The sequence below is a fragment of the Colobus angolensis genome, unplaced genomic scaffold, assembly GCF_000951035.1.
Source record: "Colobus angolensis palliatus isolate OR3802 unplaced genomic scaffold, Cang.pa_1.0 Scaffold42, whole genome shotgun sequence".
In the NCBI taxonomy this organism is placed as follows: Eukaryota; Metazoa; Chordata; class Mammalia; order Primates; family Cercopithecidae; genus Colobus; species Colobus angolensis.
In genome coordinates, this window is record NW_012117599.1 from 6,058,353 (window position 1) to 6,076,528 (window position 18,176).

General features: G+C 40.3%; 1 protein-coding gene across 5 annotated transcripts in view; it reads left to right on the top strand.

Moving 5' to 3' along the window:
* Positions 1-18,176, top strand: part of MAP4K4 (mitogen-activated protein kinase kinase kinase kinase 4) — a 189,954-nt gene that overhangs the window by 160,123 nt on the left and 11,655 nt on the right. Inside the window, exons 16-26 of one of the 5 annotated variants that reach the window (XM_011956593.1) lie at positions 502-735; positions 1,596-1,702; positions 3,085-3,233; positions 3,867-3,964; positions 4,663-4,671; positions 6,305-6,480; positions 6,978-7,098; positions 8,180-8,371; positions 10,339-10,456; positions 10,775-10,945; positions 13,689-13,832. In XM_011956593.1, coding sequence (XP_011811983.1) covers positions 502-735; positions 1,596-1,702; positions 3,085-3,233; positions 3,867-3,964; positions 4,663-4,671; positions 6,305-6,480; positions 6,978-7,098; positions 8,180-8,371; positions 10,339-10,456; positions 10,775-10,945; positions 13,689-13,832 — 1,519 coding nt within the window. Of the gene's footprint in view, positions 1-501; positions 736-1,595; positions 1,703-3,081; positions 3,234-3,866; positions 3,965-4,662; positions 4,672-6,304; positions 6,481-6,977; positions 7,099-8,179; positions 8,372-10,338; positions 10,457-10,774; positions 10,946-13,688; positions 13,833-18,176 lie in introns of all 5 variants that reach the window. The other 4 variants (XM_011956596.1, XM_011956597.1, XM_011956594.1 and 1 more) reach the window with 4 other exon arrangements.

Here is an 18,176-nt window from a genome sequence, read left to right on the forward strand (position 1 = left end):
TGCTCATTGAACGTGCCATTTTGTTACTCAGTCTGGTGTTCAATCTGACAGTGCAGGTAATGTGAGGATGGCTAGGTAGGTCTGCACATTTGGCAGTGCCCTTTAGCTTATGACTTTTCTGCCTGTCTCTGCCTTTTCAGTCTCTGCTTTGACATGGATGTGCATGCAACACATCGCACCTGCTTTGGGCTCTGAAAGCCTCTTTGTAAAAAAAGAAAAAAAGAAAAAAAAGTCTTCACATTAACTGCAATCTGTAATGTTTGTCTGGATATTACAAAGAGTTTTCCTTGTAAATGTACATGTGTTCTTTTCTACATACTGTGTTCCTAGACCACTTCTTCACTTTGAAGTGTAACTGTTTCACTGCGTGGCTGACCTAACACTGTACCACCCCGGTGTGTATTCTGCCTCTGCCAGTTCCTGCTTTGGATTTGGTATTGACCAGAAAAGCCAGTTTTATGCAGAACGCATTGAATGTTTTGTGTTTTGTTTTCTTGTAAGGTACAGTGGTCCCACCTGGCATCTCTCAAGAACAATGTTTCCCCTGTCTCGCGATCCCATTCCTTCAGTGACCCTTCTCCTCCCAAATTTGCACACCACCATCTTCGTTCTCAGGACCCATGTCCACCTTCCCGCAGTGAGGTGCTCAGTCAGAGCTCTGACTCTAAGTCAGAGACGCCTGACCCTACCCAAAAGGCTTGGTCTAGATCAGACAGTGACGAGGTGCCTCCAAGGGTAAGGAGCAGAAAGACAGATGTGTGCTGCTTTTTTCCTTTTTGTTATTTTTTTTTAAGATTATTTATTTTAATTATGGGTATGCAACTTTACCAAATTTAAAGGGGCATTGAAATTTCAAAGGGACTTTTTAATGGTGAGGATAAAGTTCCATAGTTAGACAATTTTATTCAGCCAGTGGCCAGTTAGCGTTTTACTGTTGTTAACGCTAAATAAGGCAGCAAAATGATGTAAGAGTAAGTCTATAAAGAATAGGCTTCTTAAACAAATTCATAATCTATTTTAGCAGTTTTTCTGTATGTTTATGCAGAAGCTATGTAGTTTCGCAATATTAATGTCAATTTTTAGAAAAGGTCTTAGAAGAAAAATTTTATTTTCTTTTTAAATGTAGGGGATTTTGTTTTGTTTTTGTGTTTACATAATACTGAAATTAAACAAAAGAGCCAATGTCAATTTATTTTTCCTCATTTGGAATTTGCTTCCTCTGAATATTTTCTTGCTTCCTGCCAGTCTTTGCTTCCTGCCAATCCATTTATAGACCATTGTTTGGTTTCTTTGAGCTTATTTCCTGATTCTCACATTATCTCAGCAAATGCTTTGTATGTCCCTGCTACCAAGCTTCAGTCCAAACATCATTTAAATGTTACAGGAGCATAGAAAGGCTGTTTGTACTGGCTTCTTGGATGCCTGTGACTAAATTTTCTCTCCGATTGTATGAATCAGTGTAGGACCAGGGAAGGAGTGGGCTGGGGAGTGGAGGTGATAGGAAGGACTGCTTTAAAAATATATTTTGGTTGGGAAATATTTTTTTTTCCTTCTCATGTTTTCAATAATTTAATTGCTATATTTTCTACTTAAAGGTTCCTGTGAGAACAACATCTCGTTCCCCTGTTCTGTCCCGTCGAGATTCCCCACTGCAGGGCAGTGGGCAGCAGAATAGCCAGGCAGGACAGAGAAACTCCACCAGGTAAAAGACAAGTGGGCGCTGAGAGCAGGCCTCCTGTGCGGTCTACCACAGCCTTACATTGTCTGTTTCCTAAAAATGCTCTTAAACACAGAAGTTCTGGGGCAAGGAGATTGTTAGTTATAAAAGGAAAAGCTGCCATAAAATCCATCAGCGTCCTGGATGGCATCAAGTTGATGTGTAGTAAAAAGTGGGTTTGAATCCGGATGTGCATTAATATAGTAACTCTGAAATTTAAACTACTTTTCTCTGTATGAGTAAATGGAGGGAGCACCAAGGAAGGGGGAGAGGTTCTAAGAGAACTGTGATAGAGGGAGCTTTGCATCTAAGGGACGTTGTAAGGCCTGTGGCATAAAACAGAAATCACAAACAGGTTACTGAAGAAGTCACTGGTTGACTGACGGTCTGCAGTAAGCAAGTGAATTAACCAAATAATATCCTTTTTAGGTTCTAGAGCTGCTGTATCCAGTACAGTTAGCTACAGAAGTTTCCTTAAATTTAAATTGAAGTTTAAATTTAGTTAAAATGAAATACAGTGGGAACTTCATTCCGTAGTGCACTGGGTATATTCATGAGCTCTATAGCCACGTGTAGCTAGTGGCTATGATATTATCCAGCTCAAATATAGAACATTTTCATCATAACAGAAAGCTTCATTGACCAGCACTATCATAGGGAAGAAAAGGTGATTATGTTGAATGTTTTATATCTTGATCATCACTGAACCTCTAAAGTTAGCCTTCTGCGCATGGAACCTTGGTCTGACTTGAAGTGTCAGACGGATGATGGCCCAAAAGCTGCACAGAATCCTCAGCACTGCTAGTGGCAGGGGGACTGTGGTGTTCTTCTGTGACCAAGTCTGTGTCATTAATCCTTACCTAGCACATGTGTGCTTTGGGTTCATCCATGGCAGGAAATCCATCCCGTCCATGCTTTCTGTACCATTTCCAACAGCCCATACAAAGGACTGTTCTTTGTATATGTCAGTTTTTGAGAACAGCAACAGGCAGGTAAGAGTAGCAGCCTAGAAACAGAATATAGTTATGCGTATGATTATACAAATATGGAGTGTTTTCCTAATGTTCAGAACTGACATGTAGCTGTGACAGAAATGGTGCTACTTCCATACTGAACAGTAGCATTATATCTCACACCTGATGATTTTAGATCTAATGGTAGGATATCATTTAGCATACAAACTAAAAATATATGAGATAAAAATCCATGAATAATGTCATTTTATCTTTTGGTGAATTTAATGTTGAATGCTGTTTATAGACTGTTTTTCTCCTCCCTACATTTTAAAGACATTGGATGGACACACGATGGTACTGCATCTAGAGATGATGCATTAGCTGTTCTCACTTCTTCTTTTCTCACAGCAGTATTGAGCCCAGGCTTCTGTGGGAGAGAGTGGAGAAGCTGGTGCCCAGACCTGGCAGTGGCAGCTCCTCAGGGTCCAGCAACTCAGGATCCCAGCCCGGGTCTCACCCTGGGTCTCAGAGTGGCTCCGGGGAACGCTTCAGAGTGAGATGTAGGCTGCCTTTCCTTTGCCTTTTCCCTGCTAATGTTTTGGGCTGTGATCCATATATTGGAAGTTCGTCTTAATCTGTGGTTTGCGTGTAGCCACACATCACAAAACAATGTTTTAGCGTAGGTTGCTGGTGACAATAATAGTCATCCTGATTTTAATCATAAGGGAGCTAAATTTTGAGAGCTTTATATATACCTAGCACTGTGAGTGCTTTACAATTTAGTGGGATTAACTAACTTTTCCAAGGTAATGGGCTAATATGTGAGCTAGGATTTGAACCCATTTCTTACGGTCTGGGCTGCAGAGCCTGTACTGTCATCAGTATTGGTTATTTTAATGTACTCATAATAGATTAATGAATATTCCCTTTATTGTATTACTGACATACTGTGACAAGGTATACATTGTGAACACGTGTCAAAGTGAGTGTGATGATGGAGGGTTTAAGTAAAAGAGTTAGGAAGGCTGCTGGAGCCCTCCTTGGGCTCTCTCTGCTCTGTAGTTCATACCTGCATGTGGAGAGCCTGCCATGAATGGGCAGACAGGAATGGGCGGGGTGGGCAGGGCAGCTTCGTAATACACATCCATATGTTGATATGTGTCCGTCCATCTTGTCCCTTTTAAACCCAATAGCGTCATCCAAGTCTGAAGGCTCTCCATCTCAGCGTCTGGAAAATGCAGTGAAAAAACCTGAAGATAAAAAAGAAGTTTTCAGACCCCTCAAGCCTGCTGTAAGGATTGTGCAAAATCAGTTTTACTTCAGACTTGAATGTGATCTTTCTATTAAAAATATGTGGTTGAGAGGCCTGCAGTCTCTTCTGCAAGGGCCCCTCACAGATTTGAGGAATTATAAGGAATGACCTAAACCCCAGACGTATTTGTTCCCTTCCATTGGTGTCATCTGCTTTCCCTGCATAAAGTCTCAAGTGGGTGAAACTTTATGTTCTGTTGTTCCAGCCATACACTTGGTGTACAGTCAGCCTTACAAAATAATGCAGAACAAAGTATAGTTTTTATTTAGTGAAACTTCCTTCTAAGGAAACTGATGTTTTTAAAAAAATACAAAAGAAAAGGTTTTTTATCTCTTTCTTGGCATTCACCTTTATTTATTCTGGTTCGGCATTTACAATACTGGCTTTTAGAGTAAGTTGTTAAAAATCACCTTCTTAAACTCACTAGTTGCCTACCTTCTGCTTTTTGGTACCTGGGGTGACTGCTCCTCACCCTTCTCTTTTCATCCCTCTGATGTTACCTGACCACGTAATTGTGCACACTTTGCGGAATTTTAAGCCTGTCAGAGTTTTCATTTCCTGCTTGAACTGATTTCTGTACTTCTCCCTCTCCCCTTCTTTCTCCCGTGCTTCCTTGTACTGTGCATTCCTCATCAACGATGGCTTCTCGGACTACACGAAACTGCGCTGTACTGAAGGGCGAAGTGGTAAGCGCCATCTCTGAAAAGTTCTGCCTCAGAGCAGCACTCCGACCGCCTGTCAGCTCAGCTTGTATTCAAGCTGCGGTCCTGCTCCTTCCTCAACTTGACTTCTTGTTTTCTGGAATATAAAAACCTTAAACTTTACTCCAGCTTTCTTAACATAACATTTGCTGTATTTATTGTTATTAAATGTAGCTTTTTTGACTAACTGTTTAAAAAGCTGCAGCTATAACCACGAAATACTAATAGCAAGACTCAGAGTCCAATCACTGTAATTTCAGAGGCTCAAGCTCAAAGAAAAGAAATATTCTCAACTGTGGGGGAAAAAAAAAAGAAAACCAAGTTGGAACTGCTAGAAATAAAAGACAAAAAGAGTTACATAGACTGCCTTTTAAAAAAGTGGTTACTTTTAAATAAAATTCCCCAGAAAAGATGAATTTAGAGTTTTATATGAAAATGTGGAGTATAAATAGTAATCACTCTTGAAAATTATTACTTGGTGGATTGATTGAATCTTAAGAATATCTCATTGTGGAAGAGTAAAGGGAAACGAAGCCTTTTGAACAAATTCCACTACTGGTTTCTTTTCTTTTGGATATTCCCGTTCATAGGTGGTGTTACAGGGAGATGTGGTAAGGCTTGAAGGAGGGCGATAGGGACGCCCACAGCCTCCTGTCCCCCACACTCAGGGTTGCCACTGTCTCTTCATGTGTCTTGGACTTGTCCATGAAAGTGGCAGGTCGTGAACAGTCAGTGAAGTGAGATGTAAATGGCATCCTGGTGCTCACTTCACTCCTCTTTCATTGTAATGTAGGTTTGAAGTTTTTTGTTTTTTTTTTGTTTTTCAGTGTGAGGTAAAATTCTAGATCAGCAAATGTATATACACAGATCCTTGAGCTTTGGTGAAAAGACACATGCCTGTATGACAAAGTCTTCTTTAAAGGGGGCAGTCCAGAAAGCAAGCCTCTAGTTAAATAGGCCTGATTTAAAGAGTTGTGGGAGGAAAGTTATGTTTCTATAACTTTTATTAATAAAATATTAAACTTAAAATGTTTGTAAAATATTAATGTTTATTAAAATTTCATAAATATCCTACAAATAGTAACTATAAACATTTATTAAATATTAAACCTTAGAGCGTTGAAGTTTTTAATAATAAAAGTTGAAGTAAAATAAAAACGTGTCCCTCAAAACCTTTTATATCAGGCCTGTTTAACTAGAGCATTGCTAAGTCTAAAGCAGACTTCGTCATATAGGGAGATGTCCTTACAACAAAGCCCAGGGTCTGTGTATATACATTTGTTGATCTAGAATTTTACCTCATATTAAAAAACAACAACAATACTGTGAGCTTTTCATGAGCAGATCATTGTGTGTTTTTATTGTCATGGGATTTGAACTGTATATGACATCTTTGACCTTTTTTGGTGTCTTCCGTTTTTTTTTTATCTCTCTCGACTTTCTTTGGTTTTTTCTATTAAAAGCCGTAGGAGCTCACTTTCTTAGGAAACTGGGTAACTGCTCTACAAAAGTCTTACAAAACTGACATTGTGGCAGTTGATGGTTAAAGAACTTCTCATCTTCTCCTGTCCCTGCACCCCCGTTGCCTTACTTAACTCTTTTCTGTCCTTTGCTTTAGGATCTGACCGCACTGGCCAAAGAGCTTCGAGCGGTGGAAGATGTACGGCCCCCTCACAAAGTGACGGACTACTCCTCATCCAGTGAGGAGTCGGGGACGACGGATGAGGAGGACGACGATGTGGAGCAGGAAGGGGCCGACGAGTCCACCTCGGGACCAGAGGACACCAGAGCAGCGTCAGTCCCCGGCCTCTTTTAGAGCGGATGAGAGTATTCTCTCAGAGCCTGCTTTCCGCTGGGACCCAGTTGTTCCTAGACTATTGCGTGACCCCATGAGCACTTACTCTGTAGTTCTCATGGATTCAGCAGCAGGCCGCCTTGTGTTTCCCCTTCTCTTCGTTGGTGTGTGCATGTGTCAGTGCTTCCCCCAGCACCCCAGCGTGTACTTTATTTTTTTCTTTTGATTGGAGGATATATGATCCAGGGGAAATTTCAGTTTGATATAACTACTTTAATTAGCTGTAATTACTCATTCTAAGTTTTTGCTCAGAAACAAATGGCACTGGAAGGAAGTTCTTTGTTAAAGGGAGAAAGCTAAGCAGTTGCTTTTTTGGAGGAGGCTTTATACCGGTAGCCTCCTCTCATGTTTTGATTTTGAGAAGGCAGAAAGCCTAAACAGGATCTCCTTGACTCCAGAGATTAAGGCCTTTCACTTCTGGATTTTGCCTCCGTAGGTCATCTCTGAATTTGAGCAATGGTGAAACGGAATCTGTGAAAACCATGATTGTCCATGATGATGTAGAAAGTGAGCCGGCCATGACCCCATCCAAGGAGGGCACTCTAATCGTCCGCCAGGTACCCGTGTCTTCTCTGTCGTCAGAGGCTGAGCTTCTCCTGTGGTCATTAACCCACTTGCTCATTCACTCACTCATGCTGTTTCTCCATCATCATCTGTTTTCATGTTAACAAGTCCCAGAGGGTCAAGTGTCAAGTGTCGGGGGCTAGGGAGGCAGGTGTGTACTGCATGCCCGGAAGGTAGCGAGTAGTCTCCACCCCACATCGCTGCTCCTCTGCATGTCTGCGGCAGCCCTCATTCAAGCACCGCGCTGAGTCTCACAGTCTATGTCTGAGTGGGAGAGAAGCAACAGGGAGGCCTTAAACAGGCTCGCAGAGTGAGGAAGCAGGTCTGGAGTCTGGCAGAGTAACCACCTTGGCTCTGCAGAGCATGCTTGGCTCTGAGTGTCTGCAGTGCCACAGCGGGAGCGGGTGAGGCAGGCAGGACGAGCCTCATCACAGGCCCAGAGACTCAGAGAGCAGAAGAGTTCGGGAGGTTTCTCTTCTATGTTCCAAAATGTTAGTTTTCTCACTTGTTGAATAATTAAATATGTGCCACCCAGATATGCTCAGTTTGGATCACTAAGCTTTTTAACTGTCTGTTCGTTTCTTAGCTTAGACTTAACTAAAGTGATGCGCTTCTCATTTAAATAGAACAGGGCACCTATTTAGTATTTTGGACTTTGCCCTAATTGTGTTTCATGCTATGGCAATGCATTCGGATGGAAAGTAGGAAGAACATGGAAAAGACCAGGATTCAGAGAATCCACAGGTACTTTCTGGAGCTTTACAAAGAAAGATTTAAAAAGAAAAAAAAAGGATACTGGTTTTGGTAACAGAAGCTAGCGCAACAGATAAACCAGATTAAATGCTCACTGCTCGAGTCGCGCAGCCACCAGATGAGGTACTTTGAATTCTGTTGGCTCAAGTTAGGCATTTGGTGAGGAAGTGTGAGCAGTTCAGGCTAATTTCTTTGGTTTTTCCTTGGTAATTTAGCAGAATTTATAAGTCACACAGCACCTTAAACAAAGCAGTTATCAATAGGGCCATAGGCAATTTTAGCTGCGCTTGAGCGAGACAAGTGTGCCTGTTTTTTCTACAGAGTACAGTTGACCAAAAGCGTGCCAGCCATCATGAGAGCAATGGCTTTGCCGGTCGCATTCACCTCTTGCCAGATCTCTTACAGCAAAGCCATTCCTCCTCCACTTCCTCCACCTCCTCCTCCCCATCCTCCAGCCAGCCGACACCCACCATGTCCCCACAGACACCCCAGGACAAGCTCACTGCTAATGAGGTATGTCTCGCACCACAGCTGGCTGCTTTCCTGGGGTTAGACCAGCACTGCCTAGGAGTTAGTTTGCAAAGGAGACCTTTCCAACACCCTCACCCCTTCCCTTCCCACCCTGCTTTCTCTGCCACCTACCCTTCTCCCCAACCCCAAGTAACATGTTTCAGATCTGCATATAAACCCCTTAACCCTAGATCAGCTCCCCAAAACTTGCCAGTTCGCTGTTTACTGTTCTCTAGATAAGTATAGTTGCATGGCTTTATCTAGTTTTTTTTTGTTGTTTTTTAAAGTCTAAATAAAATGCTGTGTCCTCAGATCCATATTATGTATTTGGCATGAAATTCTTATAGTCATTTGTGGAATCTGCCTTTTTCATTCTTTTTATCCAATAAATAAAATATAGGAAGATTCGGTTCAGCAGGCTTGGCCTTATCTGGACAAACTTGTTATCCTGTACAGGAATCTCTTTCAAACAGAGCTGGTGGTTTTTTTTTGTTTGTTTTTTGTTTTTTCCTTGTTTTGGGGGTGGTTGTTGGTTGATGACTCTTACTTGTTTTCACCAACCCTGTTAAGGATTTTGTTCTTTGAAATTTATAATCACTCAGTGGTTTGGAAGCCAAATTATTTTTGGGAAACCTAGAAAAACTTAGGATGTTAAGCAAGAAGGGCAAAGGTTTGAGCTTGTTTTTAATTTAAAATTTTGTGTGGGAAATCTGTGTGCTCCTTTGAAGGCTTGGTTGTGGTGCTCAGTCTGGGTGATTCTTTGCTCTTTGAACAGGGTTATACTCCAGGTGTAGTGACGTAGCTCACTTGAGCACCCGTATTGAATTAAACAAGTGATTTGATTCCACAGAAGATTTGGTTTCAGTGCCTTTATCTACCAGTTGAGGGAGGTTAGAAAGAATCAGAAAAATCCTTCCTCCTGAGGAGCCAGGGGCAAGTCAGCTGCTTCCTAGATAGGCTTGGCATCGACTGGACTGGCCACTGACTCATGGCACAGGGAGGGAAGCTGCTGCCAGGGGACAGATGTTCAGGTGGGAAGCTTCGGGGAGGGCATGGGCTCTAGGACATGGTGACTCTCGGTGTCCATGGAGGGTTCAATGGTACAGGACAAAAGCACTTGATCAGACATGTTCCTTTTTTCTCCTGAGATCTATTTCCCACCTACACTCACATTCCTCCTTATATTTATATTTTAAACTTTGCTCCATTTCGCTCTAATGTGCAGTATTTTACTATAACCCTTAACTCACTAAACCGACAAATTTATTTTTCTGTTTGTTTTGTTTTTAATTGTCATTACATTTCCACTTAACAATTTGTTTCACTTTCTTTGTGTTTTTTTGTCTTAAGTTACATTATTAACCAAAACACTAGTGCTCCTAAAAGATCAAAAGGATGTGCCTTCTTTTGTCATTTACACTTTCACTAATGAGTCCCCATTTGGTATGGGTTTAACGGTGATGCACCTAAAACAACAGTAGCCAAAGCTTCTGTAGCTTTCTGGCAAGAGGCTCAATTTAAAATAACTAGAATTATTAATAATTGCCAATATTCCAGCATAGATTATTTGGACTCTTTTGGGTAGGAGAATAAATTCAGAAAATGGTGAATTGAGATAGACATTTCAGACCTCCTTTAGGAGTTTCATGATAAGTATTTACTTAATTTGTTTTAAAGCTAGGCACACGAAGTATAGATTTCATTGGTAGCTTGAAGCACCGCTTTGTAGATGAGCAATGTCTCTGGTAGAGATATGGCTCCTGCAGTGGTTCCAGGTAAAGCAGCCTGCCCTGAGGGTTGCTGTGCAATGTGGAAGCTCCCTGCAGAGCATTTTTTGGGGTAATGATGCAAGAGAAATAGAGCCAAAGTATTGGGAAATAGTGCAACATAGAAGTGAATTGAAATGTATATTTTTAATGTTCATTTTTAAAATGCCAGTTGTATTAATAACATTGAAATTTACATTGCAGACTCAGTCCGCTAGTAGCACACTCCAGAAACACAAATCTTCCTCCTCCTTTACACCTTTTATAGACCCCAGATTACTACAGATTTCTCCATCTAGTGGAACAACAGTGACTTCTGTGGGTAAGTACAGTAGCAACAAGAAAGCAGCTGACAAATGGGACTTTATCTTTGAGTTGCTCTTTTGGGTGGCTTAGGTGTAGCTGGTTGTTCACAGGCACAGACCTCAGGTACAGAAACTTGCCATCCCAGTTGGATTGCCTTATTTGCAATGCTCTGCAGAGTCCATTTCCTTTTTCCATATATATTGCTTACAGATTTCTTCTCTTTGACAAAGTGTTGGTTATACCACATGAATATTTACTTGAAGTGTACTGGGGGAGGGAGGCAGGCATGGTGTGTGTATGTTCAGAAAATAATTTCAAATGTATTGTGTTTCAGTGGGATTTTCCTGTGATGGGATGAGACCGGAAGCCATAAGGCAAGATCCTACCCGGAAAGGCTCAGTGGTCAATGTGAATCCTACCAACACTAGGCCACAGAGTGATACCCCAGAGATTCGTAAATACAAGAAGAGGTTTAACTCTGAAATTCTGTGTGCTGCCTTATGGGGTAGGTGTCTAGCCACTACTCAAACACTTTCATTTTTATTCTGAGCAGTGGCTGGTCTTTTAGAGAAGTACTGCTTTGAATAGTTTGTGGATAGACAGGATGGAAGACTTCTGTAATGCCCATCTCCTGTCTCATGCAGAGTGGTATATTAGCAGACTGGTGTGGCACATGTATATGCTTGACTCATTTTAACTGTCAACTATTGGAATGATTAATCTCCATTTTGTTTTTATTGAATAAATTTTTAGTAGTAGTTTTGTTACATGGATATATTGTATAGTGGTGAAGTCTGGGTTTTTAGTGTAACCATCAACCCAAATAGTGCACATTATACTCAGTAGTGTACATTGTACCCCTGAACCCTGAGGTTGACAGTTTTCACTAAAATTCAATCATATCTAGCAGTGGAAATGTTGGAGAAGTATATTTATAAAAACTTACTGCAATAGGCAACCCAGTATTTTTCATTTTTCATGCTCGTAATTTCCAAGGACTTTACAGTGACTGTATTCTTTTGACTATTAGCATTCAGTACTTTATAAAATTATACAACTGTACAATTATACAACTTGGAAATATATCATGGAGAAGGAGAAGACAGAGTGTAAATGCCACAATACCTTCAGCTTTTGTGTTTTGAAAAGAGTCTTCAGCTTATCTTGTTACTCCCTCATTCCTTTTCACTGTAAAATCTTGAGGTTGATGTTTATATGTTTATTTTTAGAAATGCAAATAATATTTCTTCACAAGGCTCATATTTTGTGTAGTTATTACCAGATTCTTGACATAGGAGTTTAAAAAAATCTACTTGATACTGAAGATTGACCAGGAAAGTAACAAAATATTGTGTAAAATAGAACCTTTGAAATGGTATCTGTCTGGCAGCAGTTCTATCAATAAATATCTGTCTTTTCTGCCAATAATTTCTGAGCTGTTTTAGATCAATTTGCCTAGATATATGCAGGGAAAACACTAAGCATAATATTCAAATAAGTTCCACCTTGACAAGGATATAGTCAGGGCAGAATGGCCAACCTCAAAAATAAAATTATATGAAAATGAATCACATATTACATATTTAAATATTTTTCTTTAAGTTGTACACCTTTTTTTTTTTTTTTTAATCTCTAAGCATTAAATCAGTATCCCCACAAGCATTGGCTTGGGTAGATACTCTCCTCCAAATGTTGGGATAATCCCAACTCGGTCAACTCGATAAGGACCAGGCACGAACTGAGAGACAGCTCTAGGAGGGTTGTTCTCTCAGTGCCGTCACAATTATTTATTTCAGATTATCTGGAAATAGGGTGTGGGCATACGTGTATGTGCCATGATGTTCTTCCCCCTCACTCCCTCTACACAAATACTTTATTCCTTGTCTTGATGAGTTTATGACTGAGGAAATCAGCACATACATACAGGTATCCAATTCCCTAGGAATGTAAGGTCGTCTGTGCTACATGTTACAAAGGTGATTCTGACAGTGTAGGTTCTAGATCAAGGAACAAGAGCATTTGGGGAAATACATGAATGATCAAGAGGGAGAAGTGCTTTGGCCAAGCGGTAATCAGTCTTAGATGCCAGCCCAAGGCCTTTGGGACAATTTCTACATGGAATGTGCAGTTTTTGAAGGTAGTCATAACTTGAGTATTTTAGCAAGATTAGGATTGATTGGCTGTACATCATGAGAAAGTAGAGAGAAGCTCCTTTAACAACCTTAATTAAGGTCTCTATCCATCACTTACAAGGTTGCCAAAGCCTGAACAATTGTGAGAGCAGAGGAAAGGGAAAGTAGGCACAGAGATGAGGTGTTCTCTGGCTCTAGTGGCCAGTTTTAGCTAGTTTTGCAGAGCAGCTTGGGAGCTGTTGATAGAAATGGCAAAAGTTATGAGGCTAGTTTCAGTAGAGATCTGCAGTGGGTGGAAAGCAGGAGGCAAAGTAGCAGCGTGGAATTAGGAGTCACTGGTTTTGAGGCACGCTCACACACAGGTGTGTGTGTGTGTCACCAGATGGACAGCAGTGGAAATGTCTCCACTGAAGAAGCAGAGGGCAGGTGTGGAAACAAGGAAGGAGATGTCACATCACAGCAGAAGAGTGTGGAGACTGTGACAGTACAAGGTTAGAGAAATAGGGTGAGTCACATGGGGAGATCACAATATTTTGATAGTCCTAAGAAATGGAGGGACAGGAGAACTGAGTGCAGTTGTTTCTTGATGATGGTGGAAAGTAATCTTTAAGAAAAGCTTAAACGTGAGTGATGGAAGCCAAATCATAAGCTGTTAAGGATTTGAGGGCTGTATGTGGCCCATTCCAGAGATTTGCCAATGAAAGATAAGGAAGCACAAAGAGATCATGGGATCAGGTGAAGGTTTGTTCAAATGTGTGATGTGGCTAATTAGACATAGAATCTGTTAAGACAGGAAATAATCAGCATATAACATTCTCGAGGAACTGAGGAAGAATTAGAAACTAATGGATTATTAAGGAAATTGATGGGATAAGGGTTTCTTTTTCTTTCCCTTATCCTTTCTTATGTTTAAATATGTCAGCGTCATTGCTACATGGTGATGTGTTACAGGATTGGTTACTTTAACTATTTAACCTCTATTTTAAAGATTTCTTCTTCTGGGTGAATTAAGGAAGCTGCACTTTTTTCCAAATAGATGATGTTATCCTTTCTATACAACCTGGGGATTTGCCAAGCATAGCATAAAATTGAGGCCTTTCTGTGTCCCTGAAACAGGAGTGAATTTGCTAGTGGGTACAGAGAGTGGCCTGATGCTGCTGGACAGAAGTGGCCAAGGGAAGGTCTATCCTCTGATTAACCGAAGACGATTTCAACAAATGGACGTACTTGAGGGCTTGAATGTCTTGGTGACAATATCTGGTGAGTATTTGTTTTGTAAAGCAGAATATGTGACACCATCTTAACACTATTGTTAACAATCTTGTAGCTTTACAAGATTGTTTTACAATATTGTAGCTTTACACACTAAACAATCTTAACAGTGTTGTAGCTTTACACACTAAACTTCAGTTAGCTCATTCTCTGATGTACTGGTTAAATAAGATACAGCCGCATCGAGGCTTGACAATAATGTGAGCTGAAGATGTATTCAGATGCAACACACACACGCACATTTGATCTGTGGCTCCTCCAAAAGCAGTCTTGAGAAGCATACGAATGTGTGCTTTCTCACTGGCATCTCTCACTGCCCTCTCTGCCCAGTTGCTTGTTAGATTTCATTTGCCTTATCCAGTATGTAGGTCTCTGGCCACTCCTTTCCACCAGACCTTTTTTTTGTTTTTTTTTTTTTTGAGACAGAGTCTCGCTCTGTTGCCCGGCTGGAGTGCAGTGGCGTGATCTCGGCTCACTGGGTTCAAGCATTTCTCCTGCCTCAGCCTCCTGAGTAGCTGGGACTATAGGCGAGCGCCACCACACCTGGCTAATTTTGGTACATGCAAAAGGAAATATTCTTTGCCATTATTGTAAAAGTATTGTATTATGGTTTTTATTATGTGAATTAACACAGTTATGTCTCTTTTTTATTTTTATTTTTATTTATTTATTTTGAGACAGAGTCTCGCTCTGTCGCCCAGGCTGGAGTGCACTGGCATGATCATTGGAGGTGGCAAGCTCCACCTCCCGAGTTCATGCCATTCTCCTGCCTCAGCATCCCCAGTAGCTGGGACTACAGGCGCTGCCACCACACCCAGCTAATTTTTTGTATTTTTGGTAGACACTGGGTTTCACCATGTTAGCCAGGATGGTCTCGATCTCCTGACCTCGTGATCCGCCCGTCTCGGCCTCCCAAAATGCTGGGATTACAGGCGCAAGCCATCGCACCAGGCCAATTACGTCTCTTTTTAAGAAGAGCATTTTTCTTAGTATAACTTTGTATAATATAAACTACTACAGGAAAACCACTAGGAGAAATAAAAAGTAAAATCATCCAGAGATCATATCTTTTGACTTTTGTAAGTTTTTAACTTCCAGTCTTTTAAGCATACATCACACTCACTCTACACTTAAGGGAAAAAATCTGCATAAAAATGGTTATACAATATTTCAAACATACAGGGGATAATAGGAATAATGGCACCCACGTACTAACTATAACTCGCTGGTTTGAACAGTTGTTGCAGTATACTGTTGTACATACGGTCAGCATCCCTGTTCCTCTGCCATCTGCCTGTCCATGGCAACCTCTGTCCTCAAGTTCGGGTGTATCCCATCCAGGCCTGATTGTCCCAAACCTGTAGTCTGCTTTCTCCATGCCATTGAACATCCTTCCATGGCCTCCATTTTCTATGACCACAGGATGTTTCCTTGCATAGATATATTAAAATGTATTTACTTATCTTCTCTTGTTGCCCTTTAGGTATATTTCCTTTTTTTTCCCTCATGTGAACATTTTTCACAGATATCCTGGTAGCTTACTTAACCTTTAGGCACATACCATGTTGCATAGATCATAATTTGGTCAAATGGTATGCAAAATTACAAGACTTTAAATGGGTCTTGTATACCACCACTTACAGTCAATTACGATATTATAATCCCTTATGATACCACCAATAATTTTGATTTAATTATCTGCTTGTTAGTACAAGCTTGTTATGTAACATATTTGCTTGTAGTTATTTTATTTCTCATATATGCTTTTGGTTGTTAAGGAGTTTCTTGAAATGCAAAAATTTCACTATTTATACTTAAATGAGGAAACAGCCGTTTAAAACTAGAGTGCTGATGGCTGGTAGTTATTTAAGTTGGAGAAAACAAATCTGCATTTAGTGATCCAGTGAAACTAGACAGTTCATGGGGATCAGTAATCAGCTGAGACCAGGTACGGCATTGTGTGCCTGTAATCCCAGCAATTTGAGAGGCCAGAGCAGGAGGATTGCTTTTGCCTGGGATGTTGAGGCTGCAGTGAGCTGTGATAGCACCACTGCACTCCAGCCTGGGTGACAGAGTGAGATGCTGTCTCAAAAAAAAAAAATTAACAAGATCAGCTGATACCAGTAATCATTTTTTTGTTCTACTTTTCTGGTTTTTTTTCCTTTCTTACTAGTTTTTAATGGTTTTCACAATCATAAATGTAGTACATGTCAATTGTAGGAAGCTTCAAAAATAGAAAACGCTTAGGAAGACTAAAACAAAATGTCACCCCAATCTCAGAGGTAACTCTTGTTATCATTTTGTATTTCCCTCTCCTCTTTTCTGTAAATATATCTCACAAGATGGAAACAAAGCATTATATGTAAAACTATGTGGTCTTTTTCTTCTCTTAACATATATTGAATATTTTCCTGCAAACAATTCCCCAAAAGTTAAAGGGATTATACTGAAGTATGACATACACAGAAAGTACAGATAAGCATACAGCTCAATGAGCTGTCACACGCAGAATCCATCCAGATAGCCCCACCCTGCTGAAGACATGGAACATTGCCAGCACCCCAAAACTGCCCTGTGAAGCCACCCAGGGACTGCCCCCAGAGGCAAGCACTGTCCAGACTTGGAACACGTTAGGTTGATTTTGCCTTCATTGAACTAATTTTATATAATAATGAAACAGTATGTGTTCTAGTGATGGCTGTTTCTTTTTCTTTTCTTTTTTTTTTTTTTTTTTTTGGGGGGAGACTTTCTAAACATTTTTTCAGTATTTTGCAGTTTAGCCATTCTGAAGAGGTGTAGGAATTAATAGGCGTATCTCACTTTAATTTGCAATTTCCTAATGACGTATGGTACATCTCCTATGTGTATCTTCTGGTGAGGTATTTCTTCTATCTTTAATCCATTTTGTAATTGGATTGTTGCTCTCTTATTGTTGAGTTTTATTTTGGATTTAAGTCTCTTGTCAGGTATGTGTTTTGCAGATACTTTCTGCCTGTTTGTGGCTTGCTTGTTCATGCTGTGGAATGATGTCTTTTACAGAAGTGAAGTTTTTAATTTTAGTGAAGTCCAACTTACTAGCTTTTTCTTTCATGAATTGTGCTTCTGGTATTGTGTCTAAAAAGTCATTGCCAAATCCAGAGTCCCTTGGATTTTCTTCTGTTACCTTCTAGAATCTGCTTTATAGCTTTGTGTTTCACATGTAGGTCCACGATCCATTTTGAAGTGATTTTTGCGAAAGTTTCAAAGTTTGTGTAGTGGTGTTTTCTTCTGCATGTGAGTATCTAGTTGTTGCAGTAGCGTTCATTAAAAAGACCAGCCTTTCTCCATTGAATTGCTTATACTCCTTTGTCAAAGATTACTACTATATTTGTATAGTTCTGTTTCTTTTTTTTTTTTTTTTTTGTCTGAGACGGAGTCTTGATCTGTCATCCAGGCTGGAGTGCATTGACGAGATCTCGGTTCACCACAACCTCCGCCTCCCAGGTTCAAGCGATTCTTCTGCCTCAGCCTCCCAAGTAGCTGGAATTACAGGCATGTGCCACCACGCCTGGCTAATTTTTGTATTTTTAGTAGAGATGGGGTTTCACCATGTTGGTCAGGCTGGTCTCGAACTCCTGACCTCATGATCCGCCCACCTCTGCCCCACAAAGTACTGGGATTACAGGCATGAGCCACCGCGCCTGGCGTATAGTTCTATTTCTGGGCTCTATTTTTTTTTTTTTTTCCCATTTATGCATTTGTCTCTTTTGGTGCTAATAACCACACTGTGTTAATTACTGTATATTTATAGTAAATCTTGAAGTCAAGTACTGTCAGTCTTTCAACTTTGTTCTTTTTAAATGTTGTGTTGACTGTGTTGGGTCTTTTGCCTCTAGAGTCAGCTTATTGATATATACATAATAACTTGGGATTTTGTTTAGAATTGCATTGACTCTATGGATCAAGTTGGGAAGAACTGATGTCTTGACAGTATTGAATCTTCTATCCATTAAGATGGAAATCTCTCTCCATTTATTTAGTTCTTCTTTGATTTCGTCAGAATTTACAGTTTTCCTTAAATAAAACTAGCAAAGGACTAATTTTATTAGATTTATTGTACCCATTTTGTTTTTTTAAGTACTAGTATAAATGGTGTTGTAGTCTTAATTTCAAAGTCTAATGATTTGTTGCTGGTAAACAGGAAATACAGGAAAGTGACCGACCTTTTTATTTTATTAGGCTTGTATCCTGCAACCTTGCTATAATTCTTGCTATAATTGCTTGTTAGTTCCAGCAGGGTTTTTGATTGGTTGGTTGGTTTTGGATTTTTTTTTTACTGGTTCTTCAGGATTT